At 41.9% G+C, this 19,595-nt stretch overlaps 1 protein-coding gene across 3 annotated transcripts in view; it reads left to right on the plus strand.

Annotated features, from left to right (window-relative positions):
* The window catches only part of PRIM2 (DNA primase subunit 2), a 291,161-nt gene that overhangs the window by 47,943 nt on the left and 223,623 nt on the right, over positions 1-19,595 (plus strand). For all 3 annotated transcript variants that reach the window (XM_032806250.2, XM_075063735.1, XM_032806249.2), the window contains exons 6-7: positions 16,704-16,799; positions 17,662-17,799. In XM_032806250.2, coding sequence (XP_032662141.1) covers positions 16,704-16,799; positions 17,662-17,799 — 234 coding nt within the window. The remainder of the gene's footprint in view (positions 1-16,703; positions 16,800-17,661; positions 17,800-19,595) is intronic.

Here is a 19,595-nt window from a genome sequence, read left to right on the forward strand (position 1 = left end):
TAACGTGTTCAAACGCTGGAGGAAAAATTGGCTGTGTTGGACTTATTGAGAGACGGTATGTCCATAGCCAACGGAATCTAGCATCTGTGCCATCAAGATTCGAGAGACAGAAATTCGTCAAGCCGTGGCATCAAGTGCTCCAGTAACTGCTAAGTGTGTAATAAGACTTTAGTGAAGACTGAAAAAGCATTCAACTTATGGCTGGAAGACGTGAACCGTAAACGTGTGCCTATCAATGGCAACATGTTGCGAGAAAAGGCTCTTAGCATCTAGGCGCTGTTCAAACCTCTCACCGAAGAGGGACAGCCTTCAAAGCCAGCCAAGGTTGGCTTAACAGTTTTAGGAACCGCTTCAACCTCAAAAACATGCAGACTACTGGTGAAGTTGCATCTGCCAATGAGGATGCAGCAAAAGCCTACCCCGAGCAATTAAAGAAAATCATAGAGAAAAGAGGCTATCTCCCAGAACAAGTGGGGAAAAATGTCCACCCACACTTACGTTTCAAAATCAGAAAGACAAGCCCCTGGCTTTAAAGCAGCTAAAGACCGTGTGATTGTGGTGTTTTGTGGCAATGTGGCTGGGCATTTAATAAAGTTGGGCTTGCTCTACAGGGCTGCAGATCCCCGTGCCCTAAAAGGCAAGAACAAAAATCTCCTTCCTGTGTTCTGGCAATCAAATAAAAAGGCTTGGGTGATAGCAGCATTATTTCTGGATTGGTTCCACAAGTGTTTTATTCTAGAGGTCAAGCAATACCTTGAAGAGAAAGGACTTGATTTTAAAGTGTTGCTGATCGTAGACAATGCTCCTGGCCACCCTCCAGCACTCCGGTTTGCACCTAACGACATTGAAGTCTTCTTTCTCCCCCCCCAATACCACCTCCAACCTCTTGACCAAGGTGTCATTAGCTGTTTCAAGGCCACATACACGAGGCTTACATTCACACGGATCCTTTCCGCTATGAATGCTGATCCCAATGTTAGTGTGATGGAGTGTTGGAAGTCCTTCAACATTGCTGATTGCATCACTTATATTAAACAGGCAATGGATGCAATCAAGCCTGACACAGTCAGTGCATGTTGGCGAAACCTGTGGGAAGACTGTGTAAGTGATTTTAAGGGTTTCCTGACCATTGATAAAGAAGTGCAACTCGCTGTTCAGGTGGCCAGGCAAGTGGGTGGTGATGGCTTCATCGACATCCTTGAGGAAGAAACTGAGGAATTTTAATTGAGGGCCATTGAGAAACATTGACTAATGAAGAGTTAGAGGAACTGATAAAATTGTCTACAGAAGACAAAGATGATGATGAACAGGAAGAGCCAGCAACTTGGAATCTTCTTAAATTTTCTAAAGTGTTCCAAGCAGCGAAACACTTGAATGATTTAATTTCTGAATATGATCCTTCTGTGGAACGAAGCCTCAAAATCACACGTAGTATTACGAATGATTTGAGACCGTACCAAGAAATATTTGAGGAGCTCGAGACAGCAGGGAGAGTTGCCAATCACCATGTTTTTATAGAAAAAACAACCAGCAGCAGCAGAGCCTACGCAATCAACTTATTGAGCTGAACCAAAGCCAACCACTTTGTCTACGACTTGCTCTCCGTCACCCAAGCCTAGCCAATCGTCTCCTTGGATCGACATCAAGCCCTGATGACTTGATAATAGTGTTTTCAGGGGAAGAGGAAGACTAATCATTGGAGTGTGTACAGTACAAGACTAGCAAGAATATCCAGAATGACTGTTCAGGTTTACAGTACTGCGCTGTACTGTACTGTTTTCATTTTTTATTCTTTCATTCTTTTGTCTGTTAAAAATACTATAAAATTATATTTTGCATATTTGGTCTTTATTATATACTGTGCTGTACATTGCTGTATACAATACATAGTACTGTACAGGGTTGTATACACAAAATTGTACTTTATGGGTGATTTAAGGGATTTTTCAAGGGTCCTTTTGACTATATGCGGTTTTCTCTTTACACGCTGACCGCAGAACGTAACCCCAGCATAAGGTGCAATAAACCTGTACTCATTAAAAGCCTGATCCAAAGTCAATGGAAAGAATGCCATGTCTTTAATGGGCATTGAACTATTGTAAGAAATAAAATTTCCCTGACTTTTCCACACACATTCTCTGCAGCCATCTTCAGGTCTCCAAAAATAATTAAGGTGTAGCTGCAACTTGCATTTAATTGGCTCTTACACTGAATTTTTAGTTCATTATAGATTCTTAAATTTTACAGAATGTTACAATGACAAAAAAAATCCACAGAAACATTGTTAGCAGGGAAGCATTTTCTACAGAGATTAAATAAATAAATAAATACAGCCTCTACCACAATACTTTTTTGTATTTCTACAACATAGCTAAATGAAACTGAGGGAGGATAATAAGGTAACTTAAATTATAATACAAAATGGCATTTGTATGATCCATCTGGATCAAAATCATGTCTCTGAGGGGTTATTCATGGTAATTCAATCATTAGTAGGGTTCTGTGTCTGTCACGGAGATCACAGATTCCGTAACTTTCTGCGATCTCCAGGAATTTTGCAGCGGCCAATGTGGCTGACCCCAGGGTCACGCAGGCAGCTGGCCCCAGGGACAGCCACACTAGCTGCTGCCAGAGCAGCTCCTGAGCAGTGGTCCTGAGGGTGGCAGGAGCAACCGCAGCTCAGCGGCCCCCGGCAGTGATCCCAGAAGTGGCTGGAGCAGTGGCAGGTTGGCTGCCCTGGGGGTGGCAGACAGCTGGTGCTGTTGGCCTCCCCTGCCCCCCAGTAGCAGTGTCCCCCAAACAGCGGGCCCCCCCAGCTGAGATTTAGTCAGGAGTATTTATAGTAAAAGTCATGGATGGGTCAGGGACCGTGAATTTTTGTTTATTGCTGATGACTTGTCCATGAGTTTTACTAAAAATACCCATGACTAAATTGTAGACTTAATCATGAGTACACCGTTGCCTGTTAGAAGTAGAGAGAACGTTGAGAGATTTGTTTTTCAGAATATACTTTTTCAAATTTGTTTCAGGGCTGGCCCACAACATCTTGGCACCTGAGGTGGGGAGCTCAAATGACATCCTCATGCCCCGTTGCTTGGGCCAAAACTTTGAAAGGTCTCAATTCTGTATTCTTCCTGTTCTACTCCTCTCATAGTACTGCTCTGCCATCTACCCCAATAAAGGAGAACTAACAATTTAAAATGCCTTGTTCAAAAATTATAAGTAACACTTAACTTTCAAATGCCTGAACGCAAATGTAACTTTTCTTGTCTGCATGGTAAACACTGGTATTTTTATGTGTTTGAATAATCAAAGTGGTGCTTTCTGTGCTTCTTGGTTGCAGAAATTTAAACTGCTTTTTGAAGATCCACAGTCTGGCCAGCTTATGCTCTATTGAGATGGTTGCAAGGCCGACCAGCCTCTCCCATGTCATGACAACTGTTACAGGAAGTGTTAGAAATATGCGCAGAGCAACAAAAGAATTTGGGTAGAGGGTGGTCATCTTATTTGTGCACATATATTCTAGAACAGCCTTGGAGTTGATCCTGATGAATGTATCTTGAAAGGACTTTCAGTTCATCACCTGAATCACTCGCATCAATATTATGCATGTCATCATGTGTCAACACTGTTTCTAGTGTCCTCCAGTGCTAGTGTAGGTCGTCTTCAGGTATAGTGAGGCGTTTTGGAATATCATACATCCCGCAGCCCACATTGGCCAGTGGGAGCCGCGATTGGCCCAACCTGTGGACACGGCAGGTAAACAAACTGGCCCGGCCCGCCAGGGTGCTTACCTTGGTGGGCCACGTGCCAAAGGTTGCTGACATCGGATCTAGACTTAAGGAACTAAACTCAGCAGCAGCTGTTTCTTGCGCCTCCACCACACCCTTCTCTGATTTTTTCGTCAGAAATGTGCATGGTTACATCCATTTGAGATGGAGCTATGGATGCTGCAGTAGCTGCCAGGTCACCTGCACTCTGACTAACTGGAAGGTCAAGTATCTCCTCACCACTCACATCCTCATTGGGGCTGGAAGGCTCACTGTGAACATTTGTGTCTATGTATCTCAGGAGAGCTCCTTCCTACTTACATAGAAAAGCTTCCTTTGCTTGTTTTCTTTTTCTGAATGCTGCCCTAGAGGGGCATTTTCTTCTTTCACTCATGACTGTTGTTCTGTGCCAGCTATCGTTGCTCTCAACACTCAACTGAAGGGGACAAATAAGCAGGCTGGTAGCAGGACTTGAGTGAGGGAAGATATCAGCATCTTAAGGGCCTAACTGGCTCCTACTACTTCAGTTGATTGCCTGTTCTCCTCAAGTGGGTTCAGGGAAGCAGCAGAAAACAGGAAGCTCCCTGAGAAGCTGGTGTTAATCAATCCAGGCTCCTGGGGGTGCTAGAAGGTACATAAGAGGCTCCTCCTCCTTTCTCTCCTTGCAGCTCTTGCTGCTTTCTGTTATTTCCTTTCACCTTTTCTTCTGTCTGCCTGTTAAGTCTCTTGTGCCCTCCTTTCTCGAACACAGCACTCCACCATCTCTGTGCATCACTCCACCATCTCTGTGCATCTAGAGCAGAGAGAATACATATGCACCAGCAGCAGACACAATTTTCTACACTCTGGGTCCCAGTGATGCTCCACCTCCCCCGGCACCTGAGGTGGCTGCCTCAGTTCACCTCATAAGGCCAGCCCTGGTTTGTTGGTAACATAAATATGACAGGTGTGTAAATAAAGGTAAAACAGTTAATTTTGAAAGGTTAATTTCAGAAATGAAATAAGCTCTTTTTAATGTCTCTTTACATATGAGAATTTTAAGATTATTTAGGGATAACAATATAAGTAAAAAGCAACAGAGAGTCCTGTGGCACCTTATAGACTAACAGACTTACTGGAGCATAAGCTTTCCTGGGTGAATACCCACTTCATCTGGTGAATACCCATTCATCTGGCAAAGTGGGTATTCATCCACGAAAGCTTGTGCTCCAATATATCTGTTAGTCTATAAGGAATGAGGGGTTCAGGATGTGGGAGGGGGATCTGGGCTGGGGCAGGGGGCTGGAGTGTGGGAGGGGTGAGGGCTCTGGGCTGGGGATGAGAAATTTGGGTGCAGGAGGGGGCTTCAGGTTTAGGGAGGCTCAGGGCTGTGGTGCAGGAGAGAGTCAGGGCTCTGGGCTGGGGATGCAGGCTCTGAGGTAGGGCCACGGATGAGGAGTTTGGGGTTCAGGGAGGGGCTCTTTGTTTTGGGGGTGCTCAGGGCTAGGGTGGGGGATTGGGGTGCGGGCTTACCTTGGGTGGTCTCCTGGTCAACAGTGCAGTGAGAGTACAGAGGCCGGCTCCCTGCCTGTCTTGGCACCATGGACTGTGCTGTGCCCTGAAAGTCGCTCCTAGGTGGAGTCACGCATACAGCTCAGCACAGCTCTTGGCCCCAGGCACTGCCCCCGCCCCCCCCAGCTCCCACTGGCGGGTTCCCGGCCAGTGGGAGTGTGGAGCTGTTGCTTGGGGTGGGGGCAGTGCGCAGAGCCCCATGGTCCCTCAGCCTGGGAGCTGGACCTGCTGCTGGCCACTTCCGGCGCTCAGTGCGGTGTTGGAACAGGTAGGGTCTTAGCCGGGCAGCACCACTGAAGGGACTTTTAATGGCCCAGTTGGTGGTGCTGACCAGAGCCGCTGCAACCCAGTCCCTTCCATGCTGCAACCCAGTTCTGGATCATGACCCACGGTTTGAAAACCACTGCCCTGGATAACTCCTTGGTGTGAGATTTGACAGCTTCAGTGGAAGCTGGTAGGAAGGTTCTCTTGGCCTATAATATGGTGTCAGTGTAGGCTTTGAGGGGTTAGTTATGTTTCATCCTGTCTGTATTAGCACCTGTATTGGTTCTAAAGTTTCAGCACTGCCTCACCCCCCATCTTCATCCAGTGGAGGGTGTTTGAAAACGAAGGGAGACATAGGCCTGGTCTACACTACGCGTTTAAATTGATTTAAACAGCGTTAAATCGATTTAACGTTGTACCCGTCCACACTACAACACTCTTTATATCGATATAAAGAGCACTTTATATCGATTTCTGTACTCCTCCCAGACGAGAGGAGTAGCGCTAAAATCGATGATAAACATATTCGGATTTAGGGTTATGTGGATGGAAATCGACAGTTATTGGCTCCGGGCGTATCCACAGTGCACATGTCACCGCTGAGATTTTTTTTTTTTTCACCTCTTACTCTCCCTCTTTTCTTTTTTTTTTACCTTCTTTTCCCGGAACAGCAATCTGAACTCGGATGCAGCGGGGCAGGTAAACAGGTACTGAGGATGCTTTACCCCATGCTATCCAACACCAACAGCAGTCTCTGAAAGTATTTGCATTCTTGCTGAGCTCCCAATGCTGTAGGTTCATACAAAACACGTAAGTAGGTGTCGCTGGTTCAGGAAGCTAGCTCCTTCAGATTCTCGTTTCCCCCCCCACACATGAAAGAAAGGAAAAGAAATCATTTTCTTGACTTCTTTCAATGTCACCCATGTGTACTAGAATTGCTGCTGGTTAGACGGATGCTGAGCTAGTATCAATGCTGCGAAGGCAGTCTTGCTCCTCTCCCTCCTGGCCAGTCCGACGCTCGCTCGCGTAGCAGGGAGAACGGTCGTGGTGCGTGAATATATATCATATCTCGCCATCAGCCCGTTTGAAGACGCTCCTGGCTGGCCTTAGGTGGAGGCTGGCCGGGGGTGCCTGGATAAAAATGGGGAAGTGGATACCTAGTTATTCCCAGTAGATCGGTCAGAACCGAGCTGGGTATATTTTTTTCTATTTTTCTTGTGACACCTTCCTCGATAGCACTATGGGGAGTTAAAATCTCCTACGCGGAACATTCTCCTATTTATAATCAGACCCCCCCCTTGTCCTGTATAAAGAAAAGATTTGTACTGCTTCTATACGCAGACTGTCAATAGCAGCAGCATGCGGCCTCACTCTCCGCCGCACCGCTTGTGCACCAGGGATTTCTTTGGGCTGAACGCGTTGGCCCCCCGGGACGGCTGCCTCCCTACATTTAAAATTTTCACTAACAAGTCTCTGCTGGTTTTTCTTATTTCCTGCATTTCTTATTTAACTAACTCATGAACAAATGGGGGGGACACTGCCTACGGTAGCCCAGGAAGGTTGGGGGAGGAGGGAGCAAAGACCGGGTGGGAGTTGTTGTCAGGGGACACCCCTGTGAATACTGACGTCACGGGCACTGTGCTCTGATTACACTGGTCCTCTAGTACGCTTGGGACCTTATTCTAGAGCATTGGACGATGACCATGTTTTTAGAAAACCATAAAGGAGGGATTGATCGGGGAGTCAGCTCTCATTTTGCTTGTCTGCCGCCCCGGGCCGTGATTCCAGCCAGGTTGGCACTCCATGGATAGCAGGCGGCATCAGAGGGGGAGAGAATAACCGTCATCTCAAGCCCAGTTTACTCCGGAGTAAGACCGGTACAGCACGGACTGGTAACCATGCTCTGCTACATGCAAAGAGAATGAATGCTGGCTGGTGTAGCGCTGGGTATCGCCCTGTCTCAGGGATGGTCCGGGACACCCAAGTACACACTAGGTGCTGGAAAGAAAAACCCGACCGTGAACGCGCTCCATGGGTGCTGTGCTGTATGGCGTCTCAGGCGCATCCATAGGGAAAAAGCGGCGCGAAACGGATTGTCAGCTGTTTCTCTTTCCGAGGAAGGAATGACTGACGACATTTACCCAGAACCACCCGCGACAATGATTCAACCCAGAATTCCAAGGGGCGGGGGAGACTGCGGGAACTATGGGATAGCTACGGAATAGCTACCCACAATGCAACGCTTCAGAAATCGACGCTAGTCTCGGACCATGGACGCACAACGCCGAATTACTGTGCCTAGTGTGGCCGCGTGAAATCGAATTTATAATATCAGTTTTATGAAACCGATTTTAGCTAATTCGACATTATCGCGTAGTATAGACGTGGCCATACTGATCTGGATCATAAGACAATATTTACAGAATGGAGGACCCTATTCTGGAAAGCAGTGACTCTAAAAAGGGTTATAGTTAACAAGCAACTGATGAGGCATTCCCATTGCGATGCTATGGCAAAAATGGCTAATGTGATCCTTGGATATATAAAAGGGAGTCTTCACATCAAGATTGGTAGCTTTTCTGGAAGATGTGCTATAGTAAATTATTGGGCTCAATACAGGAATAACTGGGTAAAATTCTGTGGCCAGTATTATACATGAGGTCAGAATAGCTGATCTTATGGTCCCTTCTGGCATTAAAATCTAGCAATCTCTGACTCATCAAATTGTAGACATTACTCTTATCAGTCATGTCTTTATGGCGGTATAACAAAATACAGTATCTTGAAACTGAATTGTTGGAGAGTAGCTTGTTTATTAAGAGTTTTTAGCTAGCCCATGCTTTGTCCACTGTACTTACAATTTTAGAGCACAATCGAGAACACAACACTTTTTTTTTTATTGTTTCCGCATTAACTTTTTTAAAAAAAGAAGAATGAACAATTTTTTCTCCCAAACAGGTTAACTATATCCTGTTAAACTAGGAATGTGATTTTTTTTTTTTTTTTTTTTTTTTAAATTCATGTGCAGCTGTTCAGTTGTATAAAATATGGTATTTTTCCTCTTTAAATATTTATTACTGAAAAGTGACTGGAAAACAAAGATGTAAAATATGTAATATCAAGTGGTCAACTAAAAGAATTTTCTAAAGATGGACAATGACTGGAAAATGAAGCTTTAGAAATATTAAATGTAACTTGGAAAGCAAAGTTTAATAAAAAAACCTACATATTTAAAACAGTTTAGAAGTAGTAACCTGCAAAGCGATTTAATGTCCAAAAATAACAAACAGATGATAGAGCTTAATTATTCATAATGATGGATGCTGCAAAAACTTTTAGATACTGGAGTTTGTGATTTTAAATTTAGAGCCTTTTGTTTGTTTGTATTTATACTGTGGGATAAAGTCACCAAAAAGTTGTTCAGGACACAACATCTTAAAAAACCAAAACAACCACCTACCCAAAAAAACCTCTGCAATATCTCCTCTGTGTGGTTTCACCGTATGAAGTAACTTGAGACATTTTGCTTGCTAAGAACCAAAGTAGGATAGAAACTAAGAAATCAATGTATCCTACATTAGTTACAAAATAATACTTTGATTAATTTTTACCAAAATGGAGATTTAAATATAATTCCCTAACAAAAGTTAAGGTTCAAAGTATGTTTTGGTGGTGTCCAACTAACATCTATAAGCAGTATTAGAATGTTACTATCTGTACAAAAATATTACAGCTTTATAAAATTGCTAGTGTTAGAATGTCTGGAAACAAACAGCTGAAAGGTCCAGCCAATTGTATACTGCCAATCCCCGCCCCCCATTTAATTATTTATTTACTCCTCATCCTGCTCAAGTTACACCACTCACCCTGAACTTTCACTTTGCTCCAAGAATAGCAATATTCTGTCTGTATAGTGAATTGTAGTAGAGAGATTGACAGGGATATAATTCCATAATCATTGTCAGTATACTGTAAGTTGTCATAGTGTGTCGAGTTGGTGGAGTAGTAAAATATTTGTATGAGCTAGAATTGGAATGATCTGCTTGAAGTTATGAAAGATTGCGACGGTGTTTATATTAATCTTACAAGTTTATTATCAATATTGTGTAGAAACTAAAATTTTTTGCAGTGATTGGTTTAATATGGAGTTATATTGGTAATGGAACTAGAAAATAAGATCTTTAATTTTGTGTCTAATTTTGCAGAGTTAAGGTTGAATGGGTGATTAAAATGGAATGAGGTGATAGAAAAGGATGGTATAGTTCTGCGGAGCTATTTGTGTTCTGTTATTGTTTGTATTAAGACATGATTATTTATAGTACTGCAGTGCCTAGGAGCATTCTAACATTTGCATTTTCAAAAAGATGTGCATTTTGTAAAGAGTGCTATATTAGCTGTATGGCATATGAAGCACATGGTGAAATTTAATGTTTTCTAATAATGAAGATTTTTATATAGGAATTTCCCAGATTTTTTTGAATGCGTATTAAGAATATCAATTGGATTGGTATATGCGGACCACAAAATGGATGCTCTGATCAAACAATTTTATCAGGTCTATAAAAATAGGGGTCCCTCCTGCAAAATTCTACAAGTCTGTATGCAGTGAATTAAGGGGAGAGGCTTTTATCTGCACTGAAACTTTAAACATTTAGTTCTTAATCTAGAATTTTGTTGAGCATTTAAAGTTTTTCTTATTATAGATGACTCTGCATTTTCCTACACTCCTCCACACTCGCTTGTCCCTTGAACCTCTCTTTCATTGTCTCTTCACCTCCCCATTCCCAGAAAGTCTCTTGCCTCCCACATAACATCCACGGCACCTATGTTGCTTTTTAATAAATCTTGGAAAACTAATGTTTTCTGCAGAGAAGAGGGGAAAAAATTATTTTGCTAATATTTTAAAAAGGTAGGTGGGATGACCTGGGTAACTATAGGTCAGTCAGCAGATAGTGATCTTGGACAAAATAATAGAATGGGTGATGTGACTCTATTTTATCCTTAATTTTTTATTGATGATTAATGCCAATCAGCATGCTTAATGGAAAAATGTCCCTGTAAATTTGATATTGTTCTTTGACAAGATTACAGTTTGGTGATAACTGTGCTGATATATTATTAGACTTACATATGGTGTCCAAGTAACACCCAGTATTCTGATTTGAAATTGGAATTACACAATGTCAGTATTGCAAATATTAAATAGATTAAAAACGGTCTGAGATCCCAAAACATAATTTAATAGGGAATAATCAATGAGAAGTGATGTGTCTTGTGGGTGGGGGAGGCCTTTCAGGGCCTGGCTCTCTGTTCAGTGCTATTTCATATTTTTACCAGTGATATGCAAGCAAAATGCAAAAACGTTGCTGACAGCTTGCAGATGACCCATAGATTGATGGAGTGGTAAATATTGATGTGGGCAAGCCATTTATAGAGGGATGTGGATAGCTTGTGAAATTGGGTGTAGACAATCAGCACTTTAAGTTTCCCTTATTAAAAAAAAAGAAAGAAAGGATAAGAATTAAGAAGGGCAATATAATTCTGATACACATGATTTTATGAACAATAGATCTTGGTGAACAAATGTGATATCATTTTTTGTGATTACAAGTTTGGTTGGCAAAGGTAAATCTTTTGACATAATATATTTGGACTAGTGTAAGAGACAAGGTAGGTGAGGTAATATCTTTTATTGTATCAGCTTCTGTTGGTGGAAGGTACAAGCTTCTGAGCTACACAGGACACTCCTTTACTTTTAGAGAGAAGGAAATCAGTTTTTGAGCTAAATACAAGTTGAGGCAGATTGTGAAGTAAAGCATGTTATAGGAGGCAGGGCCGGCTCTAGCCATTTCGCCGTCCCAAGGACGGTGGCACACCGTGGGGGGCGCTCTACCGCTCTCTGGTCCCTTGGCTCCAGTGGATCTCTCTCAGACATGGCTGCGGAGGGTCCGCTGGTCCCACGGCTCTGGTGGACCTCCTGCAGGCGTGCCTGTGGATGCTCCACTGGAGCCGCGGGCCCAGCGGACCCTCCGCAGGGACGCCTGCGGGAGGTCCACCGGAGCCGCCTGCCGCCCTCCCTGCAACCAGCAGAGTGCGCCCCGTGGCATGCCGCCCCAAGCACGCGCTTGGCATGCTGGGGCCTGGAGACGGCCCTGATAGGAGGCCACTTGAAATGAAGTAAATCAGCGGTTCTCAAACTTCACTGCAGTGCAACCCCTTTCTGACAACAAAAATTACTACATGACCCTAGGGGCGGAGGAGGGTGGAGCCAGAGACCTTGGGCTTTGGCTTCTGTCTCAGGCCCCAGTAGGTCTAACGCTGGTTCTGGCGACCTCACTGAAATGGGGTTGTGACCCACAGTTTGAGAACCACTGAAGTAGGCAGTTGAGGATTAGATTGCTGTGCATAAAGGCTTTGAAGTGGGCAATTAAGAGCCAGCAGGAAGTGGGGTATGTTACAGATTGTTTTAATGAACCAATGTCTCTGTTGATTCCATGGTTAGTGTCTCACAGAGTTATGAATTTAAGTTTCCAAACTCGCCTTTTGAAGATGATGTTGTGCAGGTTTCCTTTGAGGACGTGTATTGAAAGATCAGATATGGAGGAATCACTGGTTTTATGGCTCATTACAACAATTTGTAACACATCCCGCTGCCTGTTAACCCTTAACTGCCCACTTCAGGCCCCTCACACATAACAGTGTAACCCTCTATAGCCCACTTCACTTCAAATGCCGTCTTACAGCATGCATTATCCCTGATGTTGTTTTAACAATCTGTCTCAACTTGTATTTAGCTCAGACACTGATTTCCTTCCTCAAATTTGATCCTGAAGAAGAGCTGTTTGTAGCTCAAAAGCTTGTAGCTTCCACCAACAGAAGTTGGTCCAGTAAAAGATATTACCATATCTCTCTCATATCCTGGGACCAACACAGCTACAACCACACTGCAAACAACTATGGATTTCTGTAAGGCATCTGAGTATTTTTAAATTGATTAAAAACTAGCTGACTGACTTCAAACTAATTGTAAATGGGGAATACTCATCTAATGGTTGCATTTCTAGTGGTTTTTCACAAGGACCTGTTCTTGGCTCTGTTGTTTCTGGAAGAAAACAAAAAATAATCACTGTAGAGTTTGCTGATGATACACAGTTTCTGGAGTGATGAATAATTAAAATAGCAGCTCAGTTCTACAGAGTGACATGGATGACCTGGTAGGCTGAGATCACTTGTACAATATATTTTAATACACCTAAATGCTAGGTTATACATCTGGGAACCAAGAATGTAGGTTATCTTTACAGAATGGGAGACACTACAGTATCTTAGAATACAGTTTCTCAGAAAAGGACTTAAAGCCATGATGTATAACTGACGGAACATGAGTTTGCATGTGATGTGGTAGTGAAGAGAGCAAATGGGATCCTTAGATGTATAAGCAGGAAGATACCTAGCAGAACTAGGAACGTGTTATTGTGTCTGATTCTGGAGTCCACACTTCAAAAAGAATGAAAAGCCTGACATAACAATAAAGCAAGATGAAAGCTAATTAAGAAAAAATAGAAGCCTTGATGAAGGTAAAATGTTAATCTGCAATAGGCATTTGATTGTGCCATTGCCAAAAATATATTTAATTACCTTAATAGATCTGTTGCTGAACATATCTTATATGTTTAGGCTATCAAAATCTTCTGGGTCATTAGACTTCTCCATATGTAATTATGTTGCCTTTGTCATTTTTCTGACCGAATCTTCTCTTAGCTGTTTTCCTTTACAGATAATGCCAATGGGGAGATATCGGGCTGCTTTGTCTATATCTTGGTATAATCTTAACCCTGGGAGGTAATTCCTAGACAATTTATCTGATATGATGGACGCAGTGGTCACATCACTTGTATAGAGGGGATTCATTCAGATACTACTCACAACATACAGTTTCAAGCCTTTCCCATGGTGTCCAAGAGACTATTTTAGATGTCTTCTTCAGAGTTTTTATTCAACTCTTCCTTTCTAGCAAAAGGAAAATAACGTTGTGGTTAAATCTTTGTGAACTGCTTAGGTATTTTTCTGTTTTGTAGGTATTTTACTTTTGGTCAGCAAGCTAGTTACTGTATATTGTTCTGGGGATCAGCTGGACTTTCCATATATGCAGTTTTGTAGAGGAGAGATGTGGAAGGGCAATACTACATGCCTAGTTTATCTTGGATTGGGAGTATTTGGATTTTTAACACATGTAGCAGCTTTTACAGGATTACTAGTTTAATCACCAAAATCTCCAAGAAAATACACACAGATATTTAATGACAGCCTTTCTTAATGTTTCAGGATGGGACTGTTTCTATAAAGCATTATGCAAAAACATATTGTGCTATAAAAATATTTTAATGATGTCTGTGTCAAGCTGTCTGGAGTAACTTCTAAGCATGAGTGCCAACCTGAAGGCAGACTGTCAAGAAGCAGGGTACAAACCTCAAATTGACTATGTTCTATACTTAGATTTTATCAACCAAGTAACAAGTGTGAACTCCTCAAGCACTGTAGTAGTCCAACCATGGAGTCACAGACCGTTCTCTTGGGTACTTCGGTCTATTCTGCCACTCAGGCAAGCTTGCGTTTGTGATAGATTGTCCCTTACACCAAAATTCACAATAATTTTCAGATTATTCCCAGTCCCAAAGGATCGCTTGCTCCAGGTCATTTGCACCTTAGGCCTCACACCAAAGAAAACGCTTATAGTCAGTTCTATAGTGAACGAACTAAAGTTACGTTAACTAGGAAAAAGAAAAGAGTTATTTACAAGGTTAAAGCAGATAAACATACACACACAAATGAGTCCAATTCCAAAAGATCATAGAAACTGCTGTGATGTGCAAGCTTTCTATGTCCTCTAGAGCTGACACAACCCAAGCAACTTGGGGATCCCTTGTTTAGAAATATTGCCCTCTCAAAATTTCAAGCAGCATAGTGATACGGTTCCTTCCTGTCATGGATTTTTATTCCCTTCTCCCAGAGTTCATAGTGATGGGACGGGTATTTGCACCCCTCTCCTCTTCATGGGTGTTTCGTTTGGGCATCAACCTTTGATATTTCACAATGGCTCATTTGGTTTCAATGGGTCTTCTTGAGTGCAGGACTAGCACTTTACTTTAATTAATGCCTCTTTCCTATTTGGTGAATTACACGTTAGAGAGGTTTACAATGCAAACACTCAATATAACTTTATACCATGTGATACACACATAAGTGAGATCAATACATTCAGTATCTTACAAGTGTTTCATCAAGTCTGAACACATTCTTATAAACTTAACATCTATTTTATCAGTGCTAACCCATAGGGTGAGCCAGATTGGTTTCCAGCTATGCATTTGTCAGTGTTGAGTGAGACCTAGGGGCCTTGACATAAGCTGGCTGCACACAAACCTAAACTGGTAGGCCTCACTACAGACTTACTAGCATTGATTAATGTCCCTTTCAGGTTTGATTGATTTTTATATCACCAATTTGAGACATGTTTTTATTAGCAAGCAGAAAAACCTTGATTTAAATAATTGATCTTAATGTGTTCTGTTATAACTTACTGTTTTCCTTAAGAGAGAGGTTCCCATTGGTTGGTATAACCATTAAAACGTTGATTTTTTACAATTAAATATAGCTTTTATATTAGTTTAACAAAAGTATTGAAGCGTAAGCTTTTGTGGGTGAATACCCACTTCCGTCTGACGAAGTGGGTATTCACCCACGAAAGCTTATGCTCCAATACTTCTGTTAGTCTATAAGGTGCCACAGGACTCTTTGTCACTTTTTACAGATCCAGACTAACATGGCTACCACTCTGATATATTAGTTTAGTACATCTTACTAACCAGGAGGATGCGCTATAGCTATACACACTTATTTAAGCAAGTATATAGCTTTAGCTTAACAAATATTTAGTTAAATTTTTAATTGTTAAGTTTTTTTATGTTAAAAATGTATTTATTATTTGAATAACTTTTTAGTCATCATTTGTGTCAACCTGCATCAGACTGGAAATTGGAATTAAATTAACCACACAAAATAAATATCTTTAAATCATTTTGTTTGTGAAACAAAACTATTTCAAATATGCTGGATAATAAGGAAACAAATAAAAATTATTTCTGCTAAGATTTTCCATGTGACAACTGAAAGTACTGACATTTGGGGGAAGAATGTGCAGTGCCAGATTTCACTACGTTGTAAAGACTGAAAATGGTACAGATACTTAATGCAGTATAGTGCAGTATATAGTACCATGTCTATAAAGTTTGACCTTAAAAGTTAGCTGAATATGTTTTGCCCCTGATTCCGCAAATGAAGAAGCAGACAGTAACTCATTAAATGTGAAGTCATTGATTCAACATATTTTTTATTTATTTAAGTAATTGTAGTACATTGTAATGAATTTAGGCCTTAACAATAGTTGTAATAAATTCAAATGTGGTTTTTAATTTTTTTAAATAACCTTTGTCCTTCAAAAGACGTGATTTCACACTATGATCTGCAATGGAAATGACTGGGGGAAAAAATGGAAAGGAAAACCAAACTCAGAGTACCTTTCAATGCTTTCTTTCTGATTCACACTGTTTCATGCAGACATTAATTATTTGTGTTTATCTACACAGGGATGTAAGAAAACCCTGCGGCTGGCCAGGTCAGCTGACTCTGACTCCCGAGTTTTGGGCTCCAGGGTTGAAAAATTGCCCTGTACATGTTCAGGCTCATGATGAAGCCCAGGTTCTGAGACCCTGCTAGTTTTGAGGGTCCCAGAGCCAAACACCTGCACAGTAACTTTTAGCCCTGCAGTCTGAGCCCCACCAGGGGGCTTCTATCACCATGTAGATGTACCCTTAATTGAGCTTTGTCCTCCTCTGAATTCTTCCCACTCATGTTTTACTGTTCAGATGTTTGCCAGGTAACACTTTCTTACCAATTTTGTGGTGATCTTTTTGTTGGTCCCCTAGTTTTGTCTTTTTTCCAAACTGAAAGGATATCATACTTATTATTACTGAAAACATAAACTCTTGATTAGCTAATGTAAAGAAATGGAATCTAAAATGTATAATCAGTTTAAAAACACAAATATTTTTGTTTTAGATTAGCAAAGAAGTGAAAGAAAAACTTGCAGTCCAACTGCTAAGTTCAACTCCTGGCCTCAGTGGAGCTAAAGTAGAAGAACTGGAATTTTATAAGGTAAGCTAGAGCTGATGGAAATTGTGTAACAATACTTAGTATAAATGTCACAATTGTGTGTTGTCTCCACCTCCTTAAACTAGGGATCTAAAAGGTTAACTGGTAAGCATTAGTCTAACCAGTTAACCCACCTTACCTGTTAACTGCATTTCCCTAGCTTGCTGATGAGAATATGCAGAGTCCACTCAAAAAAATCAGTGTTACTTGCCTGTAACCAGAGGGCTTTGAGATGAGCCTCTGCATATTCACACTCCCTCCCCACCTTCCCTACATCTTTGGAGTCTTAGGTTAGAAATTCCTGAATTAGTGTCAGGAACTGAAGGGTTGCTGGGGCCACTCTCCCTTTTATGCCTCAGGACCTTCTAAGATGGGAGGGGCGACTGGCCCCAGAAGGTACTGGAAGCTTGTGGCACAGGTCCCACTTGATCCCACAGATGTGTGTGTATATAGAGGCTCATCTTGAAGAACTCTGGTTATAGGCAAGTAACATTCATTTATTTATAACTTTTAGTCTACCTGTATATTCTCTCAGTGATCTGGATTCCAAAGCCAAAAGTTTTAAAGTTGGTTGCCTAAAGGTAGGTACCTAAAATAAGTAAGTGGCCTGACTTTTATTTTTTCCCTGTGTGCTGAGAGTAGATGCAAGCTTTTCTGAACACTTAAGACATTTTTATTTTGAAAACTTTGGCTTCAGTTTTTGAGAGTCATTATTTAAAAACAAACCTTTGTTTCCCGTTAGCAATCCCTTTGTGTAATCTTGAATTGTGTGGATGCTGTGTAACTATAGACTCTATTAACATGACGCTTCTCAGTTCAGTGCTATTCTACAGTTGGTTTCTTTCTTCTCTCATCTCAAATCCAGGTTCCATTACAGGAGGCTATGGATTTGTTTAGAGTAAGAAGAGTTTACCTTCTGAATGCCTTCGCATATGTGCCTCAAACGGACATAGTTGCAATTGTTTTAAATAACTACAGAACCAAACTGTCTAAGGCCCTTGCGGTAAGTACCCGTTTTTTCCTAGCTAGTTTTGTACTTTTGGAACCACTTGTTAATTAACTCGCTGCACAATATCATGCAGCAGCTGGTCAGAACATTTCACCTGGTGAGTGTCAGTCTGAAAAATTTTAGCTAGACATTATCAACAATTGCATGCCATGCTTAAAGTAAAATAAAATTAAAAAAGACTTGTGAGGGTAAACTGAAGGAACTTAATTTTAAGGAAAATTGGAACCTTCTGCCAGGGATATTGTTAAGGCAATCGTTTGTAGACTGTTTAAATGAAGATTCTCATTTGTGATAGCACTAGGCTTGTGTCGCAGTAACTCCCTTCTTTAGGGCTGTGATTACACTACAGCTTAAGCTGACAAAAGTTATGTTGCTCATAAGCCACCCCCTTGAGTGACACAATTTATGCTGTGCACACCAGTGCTTATGTCGGCAGAAGAGCTTCTTCCATTGACATAGCTACCGCCACTTGTGGGCTGGAGTTGGCTTAGCGCGACTACACTAGAGAGTTCTCTAGTGTAGCCATAGCATAAGTTGTGTTCTTACACAACAGATGGTCCTGCCCATATCTCCATCCCAAGGGTTTAGCAGTAATTTCTTATGTGGAAAGTAACATAACTCTTACTGAAGATGTTAACCCTGGATGCGACTACCTTTTTTTTGTATTACTCTATTTTGCAGCAATTGTAGGTGTAGATAGGAAGGAAATATGCAGGGAGTGATCTTAAGTGAGAATTAAAGTAATACTAATTCCTAACTTTTACCCTTAAAACTCTTTTTCAGACAAAATAGGTTCTCACTGGTGTAGAAGGATTTCAGAGACCTTAAACCCTCTCCCTCCAATGTAATACTGGAGCACCAAACAAAAGTTACCCCTTTTGAAATGGCACCTCTTTTGTCTCCACTCAGCAATATCATTGCATAAAAAGCCCTACAAGCTATACCTTGAGGTAATTTGTGCTTCCATGGTGTGCCAGGGAAGAGCGGGGAGGATTAGAATCATAGGATTAGATGCTCTTGGAAAATCATTCTGAGTCCCATCAGCCTGTAAAGGGACCTGGGAGAGCAGAGTCACATTGCCTAATCCCGGCTCATATTTAGAAGCTAGATCTGACCTTAAAATCTGTGAATATGGAGAGTGGTTGAACATAGTTCAGATTGTCTATACTGTCTGTAGTGTGTGTTTGTTTGTGTTTGGGGGTTACTTGCTGTGTGCTGAGCTTGTGTTTGGCAGTCTGTTTGTTTGGTTGTTTGAAAGCTTGAAGCCTCTGGTAATTGGCTGAGCCTTAATCAGTGGGCAGGGCATTCACTTAGGCCAGGGTCCCTTGTTGGTCCTACATGTTCCTCTTAAAACCTATACTCCAAACCATATTCCAAACCCCCTTTCTTTAAACCACACTTTCATTAACTAGGAGACACTGCAGGCAGAAGCCCAGCAGCAGAGTGGGGGCTATCCAGTTTATTGCGCTGAGTGTAGCATGTATGATTACCTGCCTTGTGGGCTGGTGGCGTATGTGTGCAGTCAGTGCAAGGAGCTCCCGACCCTCAGAGACCACGTACGGACTTTGGAGGCCAGGGTGGCGCAACTGGAGGAGCTCAGAGAAGCAGAGAGGTATGTTGATGAGGCTTTCCGGGACACTGTAGAATTGTCCCACCTCCGGTCAGACAGCCTCTGTGCTGTTGAGGAGGAAGAAAGGCCCAGGGAAGCAGAGCAGTCAATGGGAGCAGAGGGAAACCTTCCCATAGTTGGGACCCTCCTTCCAGATGGTGCTGGGGTTGCCTCTCGCACT

This window comes from Chelonoidis abingdonii, chromosome 3 (assembly GCF_003597395.2).
Source record: "Chelonoidis abingdonii isolate Lonesome George chromosome 3, CheloAbing_2.0, whole genome shotgun sequence".
Lineage (NCBI taxonomy): Eukaryota > Metazoa > Chordata > Testudines > Testudinidae > Chelonoidis > Chelonoidis abingdonii.